General features: G+C 35.1%; 1 protein-coding gene across 7 annotated transcripts in view; it reads right to left on the minus strand.

Moving 5' to 3' along the window:
- Positions 1-24,255, minus strand: part of DENND1B (DENN domain containing 1B) — a 153,856-nt gene that overhangs the window by 39,131 nt on the left and 90,470 nt on the right. For all 7 annotated transcript variants that reach the window (XM_062003324.1, XM_062003322.1, XM_062003321.1 and 4 more), the window contains 4 exons: positions 23,037-23,137; positions 17,387-17,432; positions 15,856-15,957; positions 7,811-7,936 (listed from right to left, as the gene is read on the minus strand). In XM_062003324.1, coding sequence (XP_061859308.1) covers positions 7,811-7,936; positions 15,856-15,957; positions 17,387-17,432; positions 23,037-23,137 — 375 coding nt within the window. The remainder of the gene's footprint in view (positions 1-7,810; positions 7,937-15,855; positions 15,958-17,386; positions 17,433-23,036; positions 23,138-24,255) is intronic.

Genomic DNA, 24,255 nt, shown 5'->3' on the forward strand with positions numbered 1-24,255 from the left:
AGAGGTCCAATCATACTCAGCAGGATAGTTCAGTTCATGTTTAACTTGATTTTCAAGTTTTACATCCTTATTTCTTTATGGAACCTTTGATTTTGGAAAAGAAATCTCACTGGAAGAGCTAAAGCCTATACATATTTGTGTAACACAATCCTTCCTCTTTCATAGGGTAGCTGGAATACTGTGATATGCAAACATCTCAGCACAATATGTACTGCTGCACTGATCAAATCTCCAGGAGAAGCATCCAAGTTACTCCACCTACTATTTATCCTGAGATAGCTGGTGAACACAGTATACAAGCAAGACATGTTGGATCTGTCAAATAGCTTGAAATGTTTGCGGTACTTCAAATAGCACTGCCTTCCTGACCCACTTTGCATTAGCTATTCTTGAGCTCCTAAAGACTCTTGTCTTAAGAAGATGACCCCAAGCTACTCAGTAAATTCAAAGTGCATCAAAACAAATGGAACAGTCTCCAGTGAGACATGGTGGTACAAGACATAGTGTTCCTGAGGGCAGACTCTCTTCTCAGTTCTGTCGTTCTTCCAAAAAATTTCAAGGCAGTAAATTAGAAAACCTCCTTTCTTATTTCCTTTTTTTTTGTAGGGGTTTTTTTTTTTTTGGGGGGGGGGGATGTCCTGTTTTTTTACACAAAGAAATGATCTTTGGAAATACAGAGGCTTTGTGGGAGTGTAGAACTGACTAAGTGGTGGCTCATGATATACTATGAAACATTAAATTTAGTTCCAAAGAGAGAAAATAGTATTTCAAAAATATAAAACTTAGAAAAATAAAAATTAAGATATATCTCCACTACCACTTTCCCAGTTGTCTTGGGAAAGATGAAAGATTAAAACAAAGGGTTACCTCCCTGCAGAAGAGCCAACAGGCATGCTTACTCTCCCTTTCCCATCAGACTGGGAAGAGAGAATAGTTCAGATAGTTTTATTTGATGGCACTTTTCCCACCCGAGCCATGCAACAGAACACCAGGAAATGGTAGTTCAACACACATTTTTAGCGCATGGCTATAATATTTTCCCAAATACTTTCCTTTAATCACTGGATGCTTCAGATACTTAGTAAACACCCAGGCATTGGTGTATCTGTTCCTTTATCACTAGAGTTCAGACACAGAATAACCAAAGCTACTCCTTAGCTGCAAATTTATTTAGATCTATAAAGAGTTCACATTCAAAAGTCATCCATGTTAATTGAACTTACCAATTGCAAGGCTGTTTTAAAAATTTAAGTAGCTCTAAAGCTCCTACCTGTTCAACACATGCAAATCACAAAAGCTGTTGAAAGCTGTAGAAACTCCACACTGAAGTTTGCTGAGAGTATCTCCTGTAATTTTACTGAAACTGCATTAAATAATACAATTAACTAACTAGCTGTTTTGTTTAAGGCTCTGAACAATGGAATTATTTTCCAAATAAAACTTTTACAAACCTTGAAGACTATTACTGTAAACATGAAATGTTTTGAAGTTTGATTTAAAAAATGAATTATTGAATCAACATAAACAAAAATGGCTCTAGAAAGTTTTCATACATAAAGCTTGTAACACTCTCATTGCTGCAAAAACAACCAGATACCTTTAGAAACTGAGTTTTGGAGGAATGCTGCACTGATATTTAACTACTAGACCATCAAATGGCCCCTGTCATATTGATCTACAATGTACTTTCAAAACAAGTTCGATCAAAACCCAGTGGGGACTCTATACTGAAAAGTAGACAGCTAATACTCAGACCAAACAATCTATGCCCAAACAAGATATCTGTCCTTTTAACAACAGTTGCTATAGAATTTTTTTCTCCTTTCATAGCTTGCCACACACAGCAGGAATTTCTTACTGTAAGCTACATTCACATTTTAAGCAAGTATTTATACAGACCTCAGTGGGACATGAAACAGTGATTTCAAACAGCGCGATCATTTTAAAGGGAAAACAAATCTAGATTAAAAGGTATGTTCGTGCTTTCTAAATCTAGTGATATTTAACATGAACAAGAAGTACAAACATTTCAATTCTTTATTTCAGAAATATTCCTATCACTCTAGCATGAGATGAGTCATAGCAACTCTTGGTATCATTGCTAGAGTCAATGCCATTTCATATGGTAGGTCTCACTTATCACATGAATTATATAACAAAGGTAGGTATGGCTACAGCTCCTTCAAGTTCCTGCAATTTATTAAAGCAACCTCAAATCAAAACATCAAAAGAAACTCTCCAAACTTTTAAATACCATTTAGATTTTGATACTGAAACTACTCTATTTGAAATCAAGGAAGTACAAAATTGAAATTTCTTCTGCTGTCATGACATTAAGAGCTAAAATCCAGGGGATAACTGAGTATGATCCGTGATTCTACTCAGGACAGTGTGACTTAAAATTACAACCAAATTTCTGCAAAATTTGCAAATTTCCTGCCATCTGCCCCTCCCCCCAAAAAAAAAGACTCAGATGTGCTGCTACATTTTATAGACACAACTCCTATTAATACAGTATCTATGTTCAATAAAGGACTACTACAGTCCTTAAAACAAATTAAACATTATGGTTTTCAACATGTAACATAAACTTCTTATGGAAGTCACAATGAATAGTCATACCAGGTATTACATAGGGTGGTTCTGGATTTAAACACAAACTGTATTCTGGCATTGCACTACTCTCTCTCTGTTTCTGCACTCTGTTGTACTTTTCACCTAGCTCTTGTGGGAAAGACAAACAAGTCAATGCCCATTTCAAGAGATATCTGTCCTCAAATGGTTTCATTTTGAAACTCAGTTATAAGCAGTCATCACTTATGCATTCTCAAGTAATTCAGGTGTGTTCTAGATCTTAAAATATGAGGGTTTTTTTAATAATATAACATTAACTGTATTATGTTGATCTGTTGCATATTGAATACAATACCCACATCTGTTAGAGAACCGATGTCACTGCTTAAAATAGCATCAATATTGGCCCAAAGCACTCCAGTTAGGATTCAATTCAAGTGAGGTCTGACAGGTTGTGCTATCTTCAAGCTGGAAGTTATCTCAGCACCCTGGCATGCTGATGAGACCATGAACTCCTACTGCTGAGCATTCCAGAGTAAGCCATTAGCCTTTGCTCTTCATTTCTTAATTTCTGGTGAGTGATGTTACAACCATCATAGCTTAAAACAAAGCTGCCCTGGGTTTTCTTCTTTTAACATCAAGAGCTTTGAAGACTTGTACCTCAGAAGAGGTGATTTTTTTTTTTCCAACAACGTCATCTTTTGTTAGCTAATTCTTGAGGAAAAGCCAATTTTTCAAAGGCCCAAAGTAAGTTACTGTTGGTTATATTCCATAATATTTTAATAGATAGGTCATAAAGTCAGAGGAACTGTTTATTTGAAATACACTTTAAATATATTTGTCTTATCATGATGAATTACCTTTTTGTAAAACATAAAAATGGCATGTATTTGCTCCTCATGTTTGATATTTAGAAGCAAACAACTCTTCTGCTTTGCTTATCTTTCTGATGATATTAATCTCTACCATGGTGAATACTTGTATACTCATTATTTTTCTGCTCCTTCCTCATTCTCTTATCTACATCTCCCTCTCTAAATAGTGATTGGGAATATTGCCCATATAAGAATTCTTCACATCATACAGTGTTTTGTTAACTGACCATACTGTATATGATTAATGGAAACAATTTACTTGTCTTTGCTTCATCTGCAAGGTTTGCACAAGCATCTGGCCATTTTCCCTGGCCATCACAGAGTTGTTGAAACACTTAACTGGCATGGCACTTGTCTGACATAAGGAAGGATACTTAAAAATTACCCATGAAGGATGTGTAAAGTAACAGAGCTGGAAAAAAACCCACAACGTTGCACATATATTGATTGAAAAAATGAGAGAGACAGACCCAATTGTCTCTTTATATCTAACTCCCATCTATACAGGTAATTCTGAAACATGGAATGTGCAATATTATTCCATGATACATTCTCAAATGCTAGGCTACCTAAAGAAAATAGGAGAACCAAAAAGTTTAAGGCTAAGTTGTTACCACCCAAATTAAACATAATTTATGGTTGTATGTGCATTACACGATGTAAGAAGCAACTACGTCGCAACACTCCCGTCATTGCAATGTCTCAGTAGGATTAGACCCTTGTGATAGCAGATCAAGCAATGGCTCACACTACAGCTGCCAGCTGTAGTCCCACCACTGATCACTGGCCTTTCTCTGTTCCAGGGCTCCTTATAGCAAACCACTTTGAATAGCTTCATTGCCACAGCTGGAGACTCCTGCAAAGTCCATGCACACTCCCTGTCAGAGAATCTCACCCAATGTCTCAAAATGGACTGTAGTCCTCAATCTGAACACCATGTACTAAGCAGATGGTATCTTGGTCTGGATTATTTGTAGGTGATTTACCAAATGACAATGAAGTAATTATTAAGTTACCTCCACTTACCAAGCATAAACTGGATTCCTTCTTTATTAAACTAAAGCAGAAAATGAGCTCCAGCTAGCCAGGAGTGTTCAGTATTCAACACTAGACTAAAATAAGAACCACAATAAAGCTCAGGATGCTCACTGTGTGGATGTCAGGTCCTTAGCATCAACTGTACTGTTTTGCTCTACAGATCCACTCTTATTGCAAAGTATTTGCTAATGTAAAGTGTAGCAGGTTACAAAAGTACTTTTAGCACTTGTATCAGCTTGACCAATTTCTTTAACTTAGTGTCATGATTAAATCAGAAAAAGAATCCCTCTTTCCAGTTTTCTTGGACACTTTTGCTGGATTATCATTTATTAGACAAAAAAAATATTATCACTTTTATCTATCCCATGTCACATTTCCTGTCTGTATTAGACTAGTCAAATTTTCCATATGGTCTTTTGGAGTCCCATGAACTCCTTTCAAGACCCCTGAAGCTTCCCCTTTTCCCTTTCACCAATCATTTATTTTTTTCAATAATTGCTAGACGTTTGTTCAAGACATATTGCTACACTGAGGAGAATCTGTCCTGTGCTGAAAACAAACAGTTGCACAGAATGAGTGTTGAGTGTGATGAACAGCGTTTGGAGTGAAGAGAAGTGTTGGATGAGTACAGACACTATTAAAGCTGTTCTTTACTCAAAGTGAATATTAATGATAGTTGTTTCACATTTCAAGTTCAAATTATACAGAACACATTGTTGCAAAGGAAACAGTTCACTTCAGCATATTTTTCAACTTACAAGCAATCAATAACTACCCAAATTCATTCTTTTACTTTTCATCCGGATGTCTGTGATCCTAAAAATGGTACCCCAAAACCTCAGTCCTTGATTCTGAAAATACTACGAGTTTATTTGTAGCAAATAAATTTAATACGTCTACAGAAAATATTATAATTTAAGTATATCTCCTACAAATGTTTTTACATGTATGCTACTTGAGCTCCTGAAGGAATGGAAATAAAGCCCATAGCCGTGGTTTAGATTCCCTTGTTAGCCAAAGCGCCAGAGGCCCCAAAACAAAGGGTTGTACTTTCCTTGCAGTAACAGTTCACAAGTGTTGAGACTCCTGACAAATGGTCCCAGTACTGTCAAATGCGATTTGATTTTTTGAACTTCCCAATTCACAATGCATTAAACTGAGTTCAAAAGGCGTGTATAAAATGAGCTGAACAATCATGGGCCAACTCTTCCTAATTTCTACCAATCCAGAGTAAACTCGGTGTCTAATGACATTTTCTTTCACAATAACAGTGTTGTAAAATACTAAATTGGTTAAAACAGAGTTACACTTCTTTTTTCTTTTTAAATACTCTGTCTTTGGACAAGGTGGTGCCAATTCAAGAAATGCTATTATTTCTCATCAGACTTCTGTCTCTTAAGATTTTCAAACTCAATGTATTTTTTTTTTTAAGAAAAGCTAACAGACCACAATGGTTTCATAAATATCTTCTATATCTTCTCTTATATGCAATCAGTGGACCCCCCCACAAAAACCCTCACCAAAATCCTGCAAAAGAAAATAATACAGGAAGAATGACTGCAAAGGTCACTTCGACAAGTGTTTGCCAGTCGAAATGATGCATGGAGCACTATTTCCAACACAGTACAAATGTAGACATCTCAGATATGCCAACAGATTAACTGAAATAACATGGAAATCAGTAAAAGGAGAGCTCATTTCAACAGAGATGTCAAACAGAATGCTGAAGAACTTACATATTCAGTTCAACAAACCTCACAGAACAAAGGACTGACTGGAGCCTATTTTTATTAGAACAGAGGTTAGGACATCAAGCAGACTGACAACAGTTCTGTTTGCATATATCAGATGTAGATTAAGACACTTTTTGACTTAGCTCTTACTGCAAGATACCATGAGTTGACAAAGACCAGCATCCTCACGTTTTGATTAAGGGACAAATTAGATAACTCTTTCTAAAGCAATCTAAGGTAACGCCACTGAGGAATAAATAACAACTACTCGTTTTGTTGAAATTATTTGTTTCAATGAAATTAGTACTGTGTTGAACTCTAGCCATCTTGAATATAGGTACAGTCATTTCAATATAGTACACAGACTGGCTTTCCCTATCATAAGAAAACTATAATGACTGCTAAATACAAACACTTGAGCTAAATACTTAAACGTCACTTCATTTCTGCGTGGGTTACTTTTTATCTCAACAACAACAGTTGTCATTGTTACATACAACTAATGTGTAAAACACTCATGTCAAAAAAGACTATCTGTAAGAGAACCACTTGGGTAGAAGGAAGACCATGCCATAATGTATTTTAATGTTTCCTCCAGGAAAGGGCCTCATTTGGAATTATCTAGCTTATCCACTTCCACCAATGAACACCATGGAACACCAAGGAGCTACGGTTCCTTACTCAACAACAGAATACACTATCCTGCTCACCCCCAAGCAAACATCCACCCATGCACCCACATAAGCGCCAGTTTTACAAACTCAACACTTCAAGCAAGAATTATTTTCTCCTATAAAATCTTAGTATTTATCTGAATTCATCAGGCCACCAAATATCATATCCTCAGAATCTGGTTCAGCCAGTCTGGTTCATACAATGCATTTATTTTACTTGCAGTTTGCAAGTATTGTAAGGAAAAGAATCCAGACTCACAGAGCAAACAAATATCCAAGTTTTTTTCTGATAAATAATTTTATGCCCAACAGGCTCAGTATGTGCCACCCTCAAAAACCAGAAAGGACAGAACACATTGACCTACTGAGTATCAGCAAAATGGCAGAAACACAAGTTCCAAGGTTCTGATGGGATGAAATGGGTTTTAGTTTCTCCCAACTCCTGAGCAGAGTCAAGGTAAGTGTATAATAGAAGAGATGCATGTTTGGCTCATATCTGGCCTCTGCCAGGAAATAAAAAGCTTCTGGCCTCAAACACAGAAAAGTATCTATACTAGTACAGTGAGAAATTACAGAGTCTGTAAGACACAGCCTCTTCAGTGCTTCACTACATTAAATCAGGAGAGATGTGTGTAAGCAGCTTCAGTAATACAATCAGATTCAATACTAAATAAATTGTAAAAGTGATACAAATAAGAAAATGGCTGACTTTGGATGAGTATTTAGTTTTCCATACAACTCACCATCAGGAAGCGGTTGCATCTTCTCAATTGCTAGTGTATCCTTAGCATAGTGTTAACATTTAAAATGTTTTCTTTGAAATGGGATAAAACATTTCATATTTTCCTTGTAAAGAATGAGACGGTGCTCTTTGAAACTAAAGGGAAAAAAACAAGAGGTAAGGAAGGAGCCTTACTGGTTTGTATCTGAGTGCATCTCTGTAGGATCCAAAGAGTGCTGCTTGTGCCCGAAGAAAGGCCTTGGCTACTCCATCACCCGTAGCTGTAGACTGCTTTTTCAGTTTATTTTTCAAGGCCGAGACCTGCAGGACAGAGTGGAACAGTTAAATTAACACCTCAGAAATTGGTACAGCGAGGTATGAACCCAATCAGCAGGCAAACCATGGTGTCTACAGGTCAGCCAAAAATTCATCCTCCTCCTTGATAGCTTATCTTTTTAACTGCAAAGAGCACCTGCTGGTCTGTTAATTGAAATGAAAGCAGGGGATGACGGTAGAGTGCTAATGCAAATTGGTTTATGCTCTCTTTTTTTCCCAAGGCCTCTTGACATAAATAAGCTTAATTATTTTACAGTAAAATGCACATGAGCCACTTTCCTGCAGATTTTAATTTTTTTCAATCATAACATGTACCTACTTGCTTTGGATTCAAACAGTTTGATATATTTTATTTATGCTACGAAGGTTTATTTTTAGGGACTCTTAGTGGTCATTTACTATTTGGTTTCAGGGTTTTTTGGTTGTTTGGGGTTTTTTTTAAGTGAAATTACTATCTTTCATCATTCATCCACACCAAGGGAGTAGCTGCTACCACTGTCAAAAGTGGTACAATGTGTTACAAACTTGATGTAAACTCAGTGCTACCTTCCCTTTAGAATTGTCCTCAAAGACAAAAGCATGTGAAATGGAAGTAACATGAACAACATTTAAGAGGTACCTGTATGGAGAGAGGGAAGGAAGGAAGGAAGGAAGGAAGGAAGGAAGGAAGGAAGGAAGGAAGGAAGGAAGGAAGGAAGGAAGGAAGGAAGGAAGGAAGGAAATACCATTTTTAATTTAGTGCTTGACTTTTAAGGAGGTTTGGGGGTTTTTTTACTTGCCAAAGGGCAATCAATGATTATATAGAATTAGAAAAAAAATTAGAAATTTTAATGTAGATGACCCTTACTTGGAGATACTTTCAAGGAAATTTATATAAATCTGGAATTTAAAAGCTATGTGGAATCACATCCAGCTATAACCTATACTTTTCTAACTTTCTTCACAGTGGGGAAGCAAGACTTTTCTAACTTTCATCACTGGAGAAGCAAGACAACATTACGTAGAAGACATGTTTCTACATCCCTGTGTATTGCTATATACCAAATAAAGCAATATGTAAGTTGTTAAATACTACAGAAATTAACATTCTGAGTTTTCCTTTAAACAGAAATTATAAACACCATCACCAAAACAGCTTTCATTCTTTTAGAAATATGTGCAAGAATGAGTATCTTTTTGTTTCTTTATGCAAGTAGTCCTGACTGCTCTTGTAGATGATGATTGTAATTGAAGTGTCAACCTAATTAACAACTAAACTTTGAATAATGCTAATGAGAACTGAACACGGCATCAGAGAAAAGACCAGCTCTACAGGTGATAAACCTTCACAGTAGTGACATTTTCCAGTGTAAAGTCACAGTTACTGTGATCTGATCAAAGACAGAGACCCCCATTGGGTCCAATTATAACTATAGTTTTGAAAAAAAAAACCTATTGAGTTATGATGTTCATAATCTATGCAGAAAGGCCTTTACAGTATAGGTCTTTTCCCCATAGCTGTGATCTTTTCAATTTATATCCAAGCTCCACAGAGCTAGATAAAAGTTTAGAGCCTGGTTCGTTTAGCCCATGGAAAGCATACACCAAGGCTCATTTACGATTTTTCCTTACACCTCAAAAGAAAAAAAGAAGTACAAGCTTGAGTACAGAAACCAGTTACATAGTTCAAGGTTGAGAAAATAAATGCATGGCCTGGTTTGAGATTTTTTTTCTGTTCTATACTGTATGATTATTTTAAAGTTATTAACAATACATTTTATTTCATTCCAGGAGAAACAGAGGTATATATCTTTACGTAAGGGAAATCTGCCCATCAACATTAGCTTAGCTTCACTGAAGCAAATGCAGTAACATAAGGTCAAGAAAAGAATTACCAACCTTAAAATATTGTCTCTGTCATGATGAAAAAAACATCTTCTAAATATAAGGGAGGGGAAAGATAGAAAATTCTTTTCAATCTAGATACTTATCAATTTTACTTTCTGAGTTTGGGGAAATTATGTTCCGACTATAAGACTGGGTAAGAGAAGAAAAAGAGTAAAGATGATGTAGAACATAAGAATTATATGACAAAGTGAGAGGGAAATGGTATTTTCTGATTTTCTCAGCTTTGGCAAGCCCCATGTACCCAAACATAAATCAATAAACAGGATGCTTTAGGCAAAAACACGTTATAAAGAACAACGGAAAGCAGCAACTCTGGTGCTCCACTGCAGTAGTGGTATGTTATTACTTCAGCAATGTTAAGCACATCCCAACACACTGGCAGTTTGGAGGCGTGTTCTCCAGCAGAAAAATGTGGAAGTCAGATGCACATTTTTGTTTTGCCATTCTGGAGGGAGTTCAAGCCTAAGAAAGACTATGCTAGAGTTCAAAGAAAGTCCCTCCAACTTCTGCTTCTCTCAAGAGGGAATGCTAAAAAGCAAGAAGATCTCTATTAACTTATTCTGCAGAAGTACTTGGAGCACCGTGTTCTTAAGAAAAAGCCTGTAGAGATAATGTGGGCCACAACCCTGATGTCCCAGTTGTCATAAATGGAATCCTGGCTGAAGCACACTTGAAGCACTCTTGAGACCTGCGTAGATTTCCTTCAAGCTGAGGTCAGCAAATATGCATGCAGAAGGCCAGAGCTTTCTCAGTGCTCACCCCAGCACTGAGTGATGGCAAAACCAAGCTGAGCATTTGGGTAAGCTGACAGCAAGTTCCCCCAGCTCCACAGTTTAGCCAAAAATAGAGTGATGATGTAATTATTACGATCAATACAGTAGGTATAGATAAGAGACTGGATGTTTTCAATGACTTAGAAGGATTTGCTCACAGCAGGATTGTGATTGCTTAGATCCATTAACCTAAAACAAAGGATGTGTGAGACCTCTTCATGTGACATCATTAATAGCTCTTAAAATTTGAAAGAAAATAAGACAGTTCTGGCACCAAGCTCAAAAAATAGCGAGCAGCATCTTTGTCAAAATCTTTTCCTCATATATGCTTTAAATCCATCTACTTATCTATGATTAAGAATGCCAAACTTTTTTTGATCTCCTCTTTGTGTGTTTTAAGCAGAAACAATCTTTTACAAAGTTTAAAAATAAAGCACTGCAAACAAACAAACTAGAGGGCTTAGAATGCTGTTAAAATTTATTTCTGGAAAACACCAGTGATCCACTTCAGAAATTGTATTAATAATTTACACTAGAAGCAAACCGCTTTTATCTTCTCCTAGCAACGGCTTCTCCTAAGAAAGCGACTTCATGGGACTGCTAAACACTACCACTAAAGAGCAATCAGAGCTTCAGGAAGGTTTAAATCAATAGAATAGTTTTTCAGAGACATAGAAAATCGTGATTTTGCTTTCATGTGTAACTAAGTGCATCCAAAATACAGAAACACATTGTGTTGGTCATTAAAACAAAAAGCGTCCTTTTTTAAAACAGTCCTATGTCCTTTCCAAGATTCCTACAATATAGCTATCTGATCAGAAATAAAGCATGACTAAGATCACTTCAACACCCATGTGAAGAACAGAAGAACAGAACTGCACTTACAGTTAAAACATAAATTAATAGAAGCATGTAACTATTAATGAAAGCCGTTGTGTAAAAACTTAAGCATGTGTATATATTTAGGTGCAAACAAAGTATTCAAAACATTTATTGCCTGAGAAATGCAGAAGCATGAACTGGGGTTCCCAATGACTAGCAGATCTTTATAAAACGATATCCAGGTGAATTTCTCTGGTATCAGTGACAGTTGTCTGACTTCATTTTTCAGATCATGTCACTATAAAATTAAGTCCACTCTCAACAGCAAGAAAGTGAGAGAAGATGGCAAAGAAGAGAAGTGAAACAAATTCTTACAACAAAATAGAAACTTATTTAAATCAATATTGTTAATGAAAGGGCTTCTACATATTTTATACTATCTACACACAGAGGATTTAGGCATCTTGAGCCCTCCAGTGTTAATTACAAATACTTGTTTAGACAAAAACTACTTAAATACAAATGTTTTCAAAACTAGTTGTACTTTTCAATCTCACATTGTAGCCTATAAAATTAGATCGAGGTTGAACAGAAGCTCAACTATAAAAATGTATTCAAAACAAGTGGTTACCTAATAATACTGCAAATACTGCTGACTGCTCTGAGTTTCTAAAATATATTAGTAATATTTTGGCTATTTCTGATAAGAAAACATAGTCAATTATCATACTCAAATGGTACCAAAAAGTCTTTTTAGTTGCATCACTGGATGTTGATCATAACCTCTTTATAATAATATTAATCATTGTATTTTCAGAAATAATTTGCACTCACAGTAACTGTTTTATCCTGTAACTTCCATTTCTGATGTGAATTACAGCCTACTTCTCAAACGTTACTTTTAGAACAGTAACGTTCATGTGCCCAATTTATGGTGTTAAAAACCTCTGATTTTAGGAACTTAAAACTCTGAAAACTCGTTTAGGTTCTGTATTGCATCATAGCGTGCAGGCACCACACGCTACAAAGGTTACACATCTTTCAACAGCTCTGTAGATTTTACAGCTAACAATATTTAGTGACTACAGAAGATGCTAAAAATCTATAAAGCCCATTATAAAGATTCCCTTTATAAAAGTTACCCTTAGTCTATGGAGAAGTCAGTAAGGCTTGGCTGCTAAACATGATGCTCTCAACTCTCAAAGCCTCTTTTGAAAGTGTTAAAATTTGAGCAAAGGAGTAAGTTTGTTTTTTTTTTTTTGTCAGCTAACTGCAAGCAGGAATTGCAGGATCAACCTCAAAGTTTATAAACTTGTGCCTACGGTCTTTGCTAATTTATATGCATCACAAATATTCTTTTTCTAATGGCCGATTTAATTACAGAGGTAATCAATGTATTATTGTTTTAGGAAATTTACTCCCACTGAAGTAGCTCCTTCTATTCATTTTTTTTAATTGAAAAATAATAGACAAATTCACAGTGAAATGACGAAACTTAAAAACAAGTGTTCTTGTCAGAAGAGAGGAAAAAGAGGTTTTTTTCCCTCCTCTGAGAAAACAAAGGGTTCCTGAAAGTCTTGCACTGATTTATTTTTCCAATTTTAAATACCTTAAGAGTAGCGGAACTGCTACTGGCATGGTAGTATTTCTAACAGTCAATAAATCTAAAATATTATGTGTGAATATTGGAATGAAGCCATTAAGAAGATTACAGCATGCAACGCAGCAGAGGGTCCACATGAAAAAAGGACTGGTAATTCAGGACAACTGTGACCACTGACCTTTGCACAGTCAAGACCACTGGTCAGTCTGACAGAATAATAGAGTTCACATGCATAGAAAGTCATCTAGCCTGTAACTATAATTTAAATGCTTAAGTGAATGATTGCAAAATGCCTTTAAATCTCAGTTAATTTATTGTACAGTTTATGAGATAGTGCCATACAATAATGTTTTCTCAGTCTTAAATTTATCCTGAAAAAAATTCACATTCTCAGTCTCAAATTAATCCTGAAAAAATCCACAATCAGAGCATTTTAATAGATGTATTACTTATACGTGGCTAAACTATTAAATACCTATGCTGTGAGGCCATCATCAGGCTTATTGATCAAGAAAATAATTGCTCAATTTCCTTTGGACACAAGAAACAGTTTTAGAAAGCTCTTTGAAAATGCTGTGTTTCTTTTGTGAGGCTGTTAACCAACCTGGAATCAATTTTTGAAAGGGATAGGAAGACTAGAGCTTCTTTTCTATTTTCAGTTCTTCGTTCTACTTAACAACTCTCAGGATTATTCATTATATTTTTTCATAGCTTTTGTACATTTGTATGTATGCTTGTGAGATTCAGTTATATAGGTTAAAATGCTTCACATGTGTAAGTACCTCTGACATTTGTTCTAATGTTTTAAGTCTACACTCCTATGTCTTACACTTTATAACTGAGACGTTAGCAGTTGCACTGCCTCTCGTGAATGCAAAAAGACAAGCATTTTGTCATTTTATGAGCCAAACATATTGTTTATCCCTTTTTGTTTCTAGGTTTTCCAACTATAACTGTATATATTTTCCATTACATTGTTGTAATTGACTTTCTTTACAGATTGAAGTTAGAGGAAGAGATAGGAACGTTCACATTAAAAGCTTCACTATAAAATCCTCGAATTCTGCAAGTGTGTTTTGCATATAACACAGTTCTGTTTTGTTCTATATCAGATATGGAATGAAATATTTTAAGCCTACTCTATAGTCTGTAACTTGGATAACCTTCATTAACAGTAGTGGTAGTAGTAACATGTATATATCTCAGAGGGAAAAAAATACTTCTGAAAGTATGAAGATTTGTATCCCTATTTTCTTCGTGCTAGCCTACTCATTTAGGGATCATTTTGATAGGCATCTGTAAGATACTAGAAAAGTCTCTCTCATTGCATAAATACCCGTTCTTACATTCAAAGGACCTCCAGCTACAACTCCAGTACCTAATGGAAGATGACGCCTAATTCTCAGTTCTACATTTAGCTATTGTTTGACAAGAGGTATGTACCTCTATGACATTACAACCTCGACCTTAATTCACTGAATGCAAGGCCAGTTAAAATTACTAACACACCAGAAAATGACTCATTTTTTACTGAACTTGTTATACTCCTGAACAATAGAGTACAGCCAAAATTATTGTGTATATGTGTGTGTGTACTTTTTCAGACACTAACGTGAAATCATAAAATATCAGAATAATTTTTAACATCATTAAAATCAAAGGGAACTGACATTAATATAACCACCAGAAGTTTGATTTCTATTGTACTAAATATATACAAATTACCAAGCAAAAGACAGAGTATGTCACCACACTGCCTTACTTTGATTAAAAGTTTGTTTTTATGATTTACAATTTCAGAAAATGTAACTCTTTGATTTCACTTTTTGATATGAAATTATTGGTCTTGACAACCATTTGTGATAGCTCGAGCATCTATAACCAAATAATCAAAACAATGCTTTCACAATGATATTCTTTTAGAGCTCTACTGGGAAAAACAAGGTAAGTGAATTTTGTGACTATTTCAAATGATACACAGAATATGTTCCCCTATAGGCAATAGGAAAAAAAAAAAGAAGAGGAGGGGGGACACTCTCTGCAAGATCAAAGTCCAGAAAGAACTGGCACTTAATTTATCATCCTTTACAGACAAAAGACGGTTTTCGTCATTTCAAAAGGATCAGATGTCTTTTATGACAAACTGGGTTTGCAGTTTAATTTACAAATAGAATTCTAAGTAAGCAGTCTTTGCTCTGCCAAAGCAAATGACAAACAGTATAGGTTTTCATTCACACAGCCCTCAGCAGGATAGAAGAGATTAAAATAAAACTGAAATAATTTAGAGAAAACAAATAAATGTTTCAGAAAGTTGAAGAAGATCAAAGCCTGAATTTTCTGACCCCAACTGTACAAGCATTTCTTATTATATTGACCAGTGCCATCAGATCATTAATTAAAAGGAAAACGCTGGCAGGTGGCAGGGAAGCAGAAGCCGATAATTGGCCCCCTTCTTCTTTTTGCCTTCAAAAAACTCTCTCGTTCTTTTGCAAGACATGCCACTAGGCAGACAGAAATGCCTACTTTGTAATATAATGATTAAGATGAGATGAAGAGACTCTTGCGTTTAAAGCAGCAATGCCTAATGAATGCAGCTAGCTTTATAATTACGATCCTACTTTTACAATAAGGAATGTGATGTTCCATTCAACATCTCCTCAACTGTCAAAAAGGTAAAAATCTCAAATGTAGGGGTCTACATTTGGTGGTTTTCACCCCCTTACTCCTTTTATAGCAGTTAGCAAAACCAGGCAAAAATAACTACTAGTAATTCGAGGGTCTATATAAGAAAGAAAGAATGAAATATCCGTTAGACTCACCACTTCACCAGGTAGGTTGTTCAGGTCATTAAAAGGGGTTTCTAGAGTGTTTGTGTCAACATTTAGCAAAACCACATCCTCCAGTGATCTATTTTTTACTCTCTAAGAGAAGAAAAAGAAAAAAAACAGCAGAAAAGCATTTTTCTCTGGCATCCTTCTGATTATAATGTGCTAGATTACAAATGAGGATTTTACAAAGGACAATAGGTGGCAAGGACAACATTTTGAGCTTTAGATGTAGGATTTTTGAATTAGTTTCAGGATTCAGAGAGGCTTTATAAACACTTCCTGTTCATCAAACAGTAAGGTTGTACTAATAATCTCTGAAACATAAGCATGTTCAAGAAATGTCATCTTGACAAAGCAAGATTTCCACAAAATGCAGCTAAATATAATGTAACTATAAATATTTCATTCATATTGGTGAAAATCAGATAGTATGTTGCTAATCATATAATCAGATGAAAATCAGAAAAAATTAAGTCATTATTTGCAGATTTATGTAAATCCCAGGAATGTGAAGCCTACTAGTATTAGAGTAAAATGGATGAAACAATCTTTCATCGGTAGACCTGACTAGCAGCTAAGAATTAAACAATTCATTCCTTTTCAGGAAAAAAAATGATAGGACTCTTTTCTATATGGTCCTATAATAATACATAATAGCATGGTTCAGGAAATAATTCCAGAAGGAATTGAGTGACGTCTTTTTCAGAGCAAGCCTTTCTGTTCCGTTATTTTCTGATGGAACAAGGAAAAAGATCCTAGTCAAGATATTACAATCATGGTATTTGAGAGAACAGAAAGCTATGCCTACAGTTAAGAAGTCTACATGATAGAAGGCTCTTTTTTGGAAATACAAAAGTGCTAGTGGCACAGACTGGGGTAGGACTCATCAGCTTAACAAATAGGAATTGATTCTTCGACACTGCTTTATCAGAAGTGTAAATCAAATGAGGTTCACAAATAAATTACCTACTCCGCATGAAAATCAGACTATGCACACAGGCTTAATGGTGTCATCAAATAGTTATGGAAAGAAGGAAAGCTGTTTATGATCCAGTTATTACTTAGTGCTCAGGTGAGTTCTATTGTTTTGCTGTGTGTTTAGATCTCAAAAAGATACCTCGTGTTTTTTGGCAAAAAATACTCATTTCCAAACTAACAGTTCTGCCAGTTATAGAATGAATGTTGGACTCAGATTTTCAAAGGGACAGGAAGGTAAATCATCTGAGAAACCAGAATGATGTTGAATTGTGCTTTATGGTGGCTCCAATATAGATTTTAATTGTTCCTATTATTGTGACCCACTAAAAAAGGCAGGAAAAAGCTATCGAGATATTCAATAGGTACAGGAAAAATCATGATGAAGAACTTACATATTTCCATAAAACACTTCAATAATAAGCTTTCAAAGCGTCTGAAGCTTAAATTCTACATGCTAAAAACCAAGAATTCTTTCTGAAACATTTCTATTCAAACTGTGACATGACACATACAAGCTCATTACAGAAGTGTACAGTAAACTTACCTCTATTAAGCTTAAGTGGACGCCAATTAGATAAGGCATTGGTGCACTGAAGAAAAAAGTTGGAAAAGATAAAGATTTTAAGTACCAAATACCACAACATTTGTGAAGGAAAGAACATTGATAATTTTAACACGTAGAGTTGCTAGTTAACATTCACTGTTTAAACCTGGATTAAATTAACACAGTTGCCACTGAAAATTTTACTAGACAAGTGAAACCTTATGTTTTTTTACTGCAGAGTAAAAAAACAACCACAAAATCAAAGATGCTGATGCTAACTATAGAAGTATGAGCAAGAAGACATATAGGGGTTGCTAAGCTACTTGCCAACCAGCTTGCCATACCTAAAATCAATAATGAACCATAGTGTAGGACAGAGCCAACCTAGCGGATGTTCCATAAGCAGTCTGTCTCTAGAACTATAATGGCTTTAAAACATCATCCTGGAGAACCTGGTACCAGTTAACATCACATCACCACACTGCAAGGTGAACATCATTAATTCCAGTTTTGGTTCTGAATGTGCTTCTAAAACACTTCCTTGGTGGGAGATTGGAAGATATATAATATAGTAAGATAGTAATTATCAATTCAGAAGTAGAAGATGATAAAGAATCACATTCTCAAAATAAAACAATGTCCATGCAAAGCTTCTCTGGAGTGAGAACTTCTGTAGCATGCAAGCAAAAACCTGAAATAGGCAGGCTACTTTATCATGGCTTCCTATAATATTTTGTTTCTTCCTCTAGTGAATATGTTCTGGCACATCTGGCCAAGAATATACTCAGTATCCAGCACTGAAGGAAATAAAACCAGCAAATAATCATCAGCACAATTTTAGATACTGCAAGTAAAAATACTCACTCCAGAGTAGCAAGCACCAAATAGGGTGGTTTAGTTAACTCAGTGGGAACTAAAATATTAAGGGACCTGAGAGAAAATGAAGTTACAGACTGGTGACAGAGAATAATTTCTCCCACTGTATTAATCTGATTACAGATCTCAGCCATTGGCTCTGACTGCTCAGCAATTGACTTCCCGAGGCCTGGGGTGAGGCTTCTCTATAGCAGTTCATGTGGACTCATCAATTTGGTCCCAACTCTGAGAGTAAAAGTAGCAATTCTCACCTGCCTGCAACTGCAGCCAGTTTTAGAAAAACCTGTACACACTATGGATTAGTCAATTGCTCTCATTAACAATGTCCCACAGGAGAGATGAAAAAAAAAACCACACCAAACCCAACTAACTAAACAAAAAAACAAAACACAAAACCCAGACTGAGGCTAAAAGAAGTTTTTGTCATATTTACACCATCAAAACAACTGCAAACTCTTATTGCTTAAGTTTTCCAGGTAATGAGGCTTTCAAAAAGAAAATGAATACCTTCCTGTCCTCGCTCATTCTGAGCCCAATACTGAAAAATTTTATTACCTCCTGACAATCTCATCCAGGATAAGGCCTTAGACCTTTCTAAACACAATTTATGTGGAAGTGTAAATGAGTTTCACTCCAGAGTAGACACACATTCAGAGAGCAGACAGCTTTAAAACACTCTATAATTTTAAGATTGCTTTATATTATGTAACATATTTAACACAGGTAATATGACTGACATGTAACTGAGGATTCTTCTGCTGAACACGCAGCAAAACAGATCCTCGTGTTCATCACATCACAGAAACTTAGTGTTAAAAACAACGCAAACTGGAAAAACTATGGTGAAAACAAGCACTGTATCATGTATACATTTTATGCACACTTGTTTTCTTGTGCACTGACACTGTTCTAGCAGCTTCATCAGGACTGTCTGACTTAAAATAGCTGTCGATATGCTCCTTTAGTAAATCTGTCATTAAAAAGGGTAGCAAGTAGCTCTTTTCTATAGAATAAAGTAACAGCTACATCATTACAATTTTGAGAAGTTAACAGAATAAAGGTACAAAGTTAATTAGCTAAAGACATCTTGAAAATGCAGGAAATAAAAATTGCAGGTATGGAAAGTCAATTTAATAATTTTCAGCAAAGAAGTAATTTCATTACTGCTGGTTTATGAGCCTTAACAGCAAAGGTTTGTAATACGTAAATGAAATCGCTTACTATGATACTAGTGAGAGCTGCTACATAGTGTTATCTCTTACTTATGCACGTTATTACTAAAAACGTTATTCATCTACAGCATCAGTGCCTAAAAAAATTACTGTTATGCTAAACATGTAAGTTAATTAGAAAATGATTGTCTCATTCTCAGGAAAACAGGCATGCATATATCCAAATTCAGAAGAGATCAAATCTCATAAAGACATGTTGCAATTGGAACTTGAATTTTCTAATTGCATTATTTTCCTAACAGAGCGTCAGTAGAACACATGCTTTATCATCCACAGACAAAACTATCATACATTCTCATATCAATGGCTTATTTTGCCAAGAAATTGCAGTGAAATTTGATGAAATTAGCTTTCTCCTTCACAAAAATCAATTTTATTCAAATATAGTTATTATACTATACCAATGTTTAAACCTCATTTTTGTAAAAGCTTTCCTGAAAGCCAGTCACCTAAGGGGCTGACTGCAGCAATATCTCTTCCCTTCCTTATATGTAAAAGTCCATTTTTAAAAAACTCAATTTTTTTGCTAACTCTGCTGTGTTTTCTTCCTCTAGAACTGAAACAAAAGTTATTTTCACCACCTAAGATTTTGCTGTCTTTTAGAAAAAGAAATTTCTTATCTCTTCTCTTTTTGGAAGGTTCCTCTAATTTTAACATTGGAGATCTCATCCCAGAGTATAAGGCTGATGAGAAACTACATGGGGAAAAAACTATCCTGGAGTAAATAAACACACAGTATGTTGAGATACTGGACTTTGCAAGTATTCATAACCTGGCTAATCCTGATGGCATTGCAGTCCACACTGGTGCTCTGTACCAGTGCGTTTGAACTACTTTAAGAACATCTGTTACATTCTGTCTGAAACCAGTCTGTATATCAGGTTGCATTATACAGAATCTGTATCTTATACAGAATCTAGGATGTTTTTTTGATTAAAAATGCAAGTGGAAGAAGTTAAATAATTTTTTCATACAGATCTATCTGTTTTACTCAAAGATACTTTTTTCTTTTTAAGCTCAGAAAATGTACCAGCTGATATAATTTCACAAATTCTAACCCCCACAGAATTATCATTTATCTTTATGAAATTTTTAACATATATAGTCCAACTCATTACACACAAAAAAAGTGGATTTCTCTCCAAATACGTTGGATGATTAACATGCAAAAATATAGTTGCAGGATCAGAGCCCACGTTTAATCTGGTAGATTTAAATGTATTTTAACTTTACTTAAAAAATGGACTTATTACCTTGGAACAAATTTTAAAAATTGGTAATCCCCTACTTGATCTATTTGAATACCACATCAGAACACTGAAAAAATGAGAGTTCATGAGAGACATTCTAAGTAAGTCTAAGCGAAGAGATGACAATGTAGGTTCTAGGCATGAAAATACACTTATAAAAGAACTTTGCTCTATCAAAATGGCATAAGAAATGAAAACATAAAAAATAACTAGCCAATTATTTTAGTAATTTTAAATTGACATTATCCTCTTGGACTGTACATTAGATCTGGCCTAGCAGAAACTTTTTGACCTTATGAATTCATCAAGGTTTTCCAATTCAATATATTAAACATTAACTTACTGTTCATAAGTCAAAACATGAGGAAAGCCAATTATTTTATGTGTTTTTATTACAAGCTGTCTCACAAAAGGACCACTCAAACCAGGTACGATGAGACAGAGAAATGTAAATGCACAAAAAACAAGTTAAAAGGTCTGAATTACAGTTACTGTGGTAAATTCATCAATTGTGCATTTCCTTTCATGAACTTCATGTTTCCATTTGAACATGTCTAAAACAGGGAAACTTTTTTTTCCCACTCTATTTTACTAGCGTGAAAAAAAGAAAAAGGGGTATAAATGAGTTTTACAAGTTTAAGAAACTCCATGCTTCTTTTTAATGAGTACAAAAAACTGACAGGTCACACCAAAATGACCTAAAATCTCAACTATTGTCATCATCACAAGAAGCTGTGTACAGCATCTAACATTATTATTTCTGGAAACATTATGTGTGCTTAGGAGGGGAAATTAAAAAAAAAATAAATCTTGTAGTATTCAGGATGCACTCTGCAGGGCACAGCTTGAAGAAAGGTGTTGATCTACTTTCTGAGAACAGCATTTATGGATGATACTAAAGAAATTACAAAGCTTCTGGCAGTAAGCTCAAGTAATACAAAAACTAAGCAAATACATCCAAGCTCTACCCTCATCTTGGTGTATTTTATCAATGCTAGGAGGAAAAACAATTAGGACAGAGTTTCTTCAAAAGAAAACTATCATTAAAGATGAAAGGCTTAGCTGTAGTAAAGGGATGAGTGCGAGAAAAAGACTTGATTTCTTTTTAAAAACAATAAATATATACATATGAAGTACAGAACTACCACAGAAAAAGATATACCATGGGCAAATATTGCAAACTTGAGGAAAAACTATCAAAGAGACTTAAGGAATTGTAATGAGAATTTCTTTGAAAACAAGAAGTTCAATAGACTGGGTAAAGTTCAATGGAACATGAATATTTATAGGCTCCAGGAAAAAAAACCAAAAAACAAAAAAACATAAAGCCTAATATAATTTATTTTGATGAAGAAAAACATGAGTAACAGAAATATATACTTTTGTTGGTAGGCATCTGACTTGAACTCAGATTTCATATATAATAATGATTCTGTGTTGCTAATGTGGTTTTAAGTGATTCATTTTTCACCAGAAATCCATAGGGTCCAGTTAAAGTCTCCAGGGATGGATACTCCTGGTTCAGATTGGTTTAGGTGCTTTAATGGAAACTGCCAGTTGGTATCTCTACCATTACTACAAATAAAAGAAAGCTGATCTCTTAGCCTGAAATGTTGAAACAGAGGTATGTGGAAACATCATCCCTGGAAGGATCAGAAGTGACTCAAAAAGTTAATTTTCACGTTCAACTTCAAAATTTGACAAAACCTAAGTCTGTTGTGTACAGAAACACATCAGGAGAAGCAGAATTCTTACAATGAAAATTTGAAAGTACTAAAAGTAGATTCTAAACTCTTTCAGGAAGGTGTTGAATAGGAACCTGGCCCAGTCCAAAATAAAAACATTACATCACTGTATAGACCTAAGAGAAACACTGATGCCTACAAACGCTTGATTCTGGAAAAATGGATGAGGTTTTTCTTCTGAATGCTTCTATCAGTACATTTTATTTCAAGTTCAAATAAATGCCAAGTAAAAGAAAACCATAACATAGCCAACATTTCAATTACTGAATGCAATCTCTAAAAATAAAACAAGAACAGTTATTACAAACACGATTCTAAATGCTGCATTGAAGTAATCAGCACTGTAATTCAAGGTGTCAACTCAACACCATGTAAAGGCATGCCGAAATACCTCTGTTCAAGTCATCATTAAGCACTGGCTTGAGTGCTTTCACAAACTGGATCCTGTGTATCTAGTCACATAAGTAGTTAGTGCTTTCATCGGTTATTTAGAATTACAAGGCAGGTAGAAATCTCATAAACGGAGATAACAGGTTAGCTGTCTTACCAGCAGTAGTCCAGAAGATGTGGAGGAAGCACTGGGATGTAAATGTGCTGCCAATACATTGGATATAACAATGCAGCTGACGCATGAACACAAGCAGTTAACTAAAAATAAAAATACACACACAGATTTGGCAACAAAAAAAAACATGAATAAAAAGAAAATACAAAATCTTAAATTAACTTTTAGACATGTAAGAATCTTAATCTCCATCATTTCACTTACTAGAGTATTTTTTTCATTACTGATAATTGCTTGAACACAGCTATGAAGAACTCTGATACATTTGCAAGAAGTCAGGCTGACAAGTTAAATAAAAGTTGATCCTGATCAGCTGTTTCAATAAAAAAATGGAAAATAAACATGCACTGCTTGATTTTTATCATGGTCAAACATAGGTACTGCCAGGAACACATAGAACTCAAGTGCACCCCAGCTGCACTCAGCTCTGCTGAGCAGGAAAACTCAAAAGAGTTTTTTGGTCCACATTTCTGCTCTTTGGAACAATTGCAATTGATCTGAACCTGCAAAAGGCTGCAGAAGAGCACTAAACTGAGAAGCGGGATTACCTCCCATTTGTGGCACTTCCTAGATTTCCAAACTACCTTTTAAAAAAAAAAATCTCATGTGAACACACTGTGTGACAGCAAAGCAACTTTATTAAAATAGCTTTTCCAAAATTTCCTTCCCAAAGCAGAGACTGGCAAGTCTGGCAGTAGCATCACTAGAAAATGAAGGACTCCTAGACTAAGAAGCATTATGAGCTGCTTACCATTAAAAATTAACATCCTTGTTTTTCCAAAACAAAGAAGCAAACAAAAAAAAAAACCCCAAATCCCTCAAAATAAAAACATCCAAACTGAGCAGAAATGTGGTCAAGTGCACTCCATGAGTGAACAAAATAGTCTGCAATACCTAAAGAATTCAGATTTGGTCTATCAAATACCACTTCGCTATCAGGAAGTCACTCCAGTTTATTGATTTCATTATGCAGTCACAGAGTTACAACAGAATGAGGAAACATCAAGACTGCATTCAAAATAAGGTAGCTTATAACCAGCAAATAAAACACCACAAATCTCACTAAAAAAATAAAAGAAATAACCCCAAAATTTTAAAAGGAGATGCCCCACACAGAAGACATCAAGCTCATGGAAAAAGGCAAGACTGTCCTAATGTTTCATCTCACTAGAAAATTACTATCTGAGGTTAACTTGATAAT

Source organism: Colius striatus, chromosome 10, assembly GCF_028858725.1.
Source record: "Colius striatus isolate bColStr4 chromosome 10, bColStr4.1.hap1, whole genome shotgun sequence".
Taxonomy (NCBI): domain Eukaryota; kingdom Metazoa; phylum Chordata; class Aves; order Coliiformes; family Coliidae; genus Colius; species Colius striatus.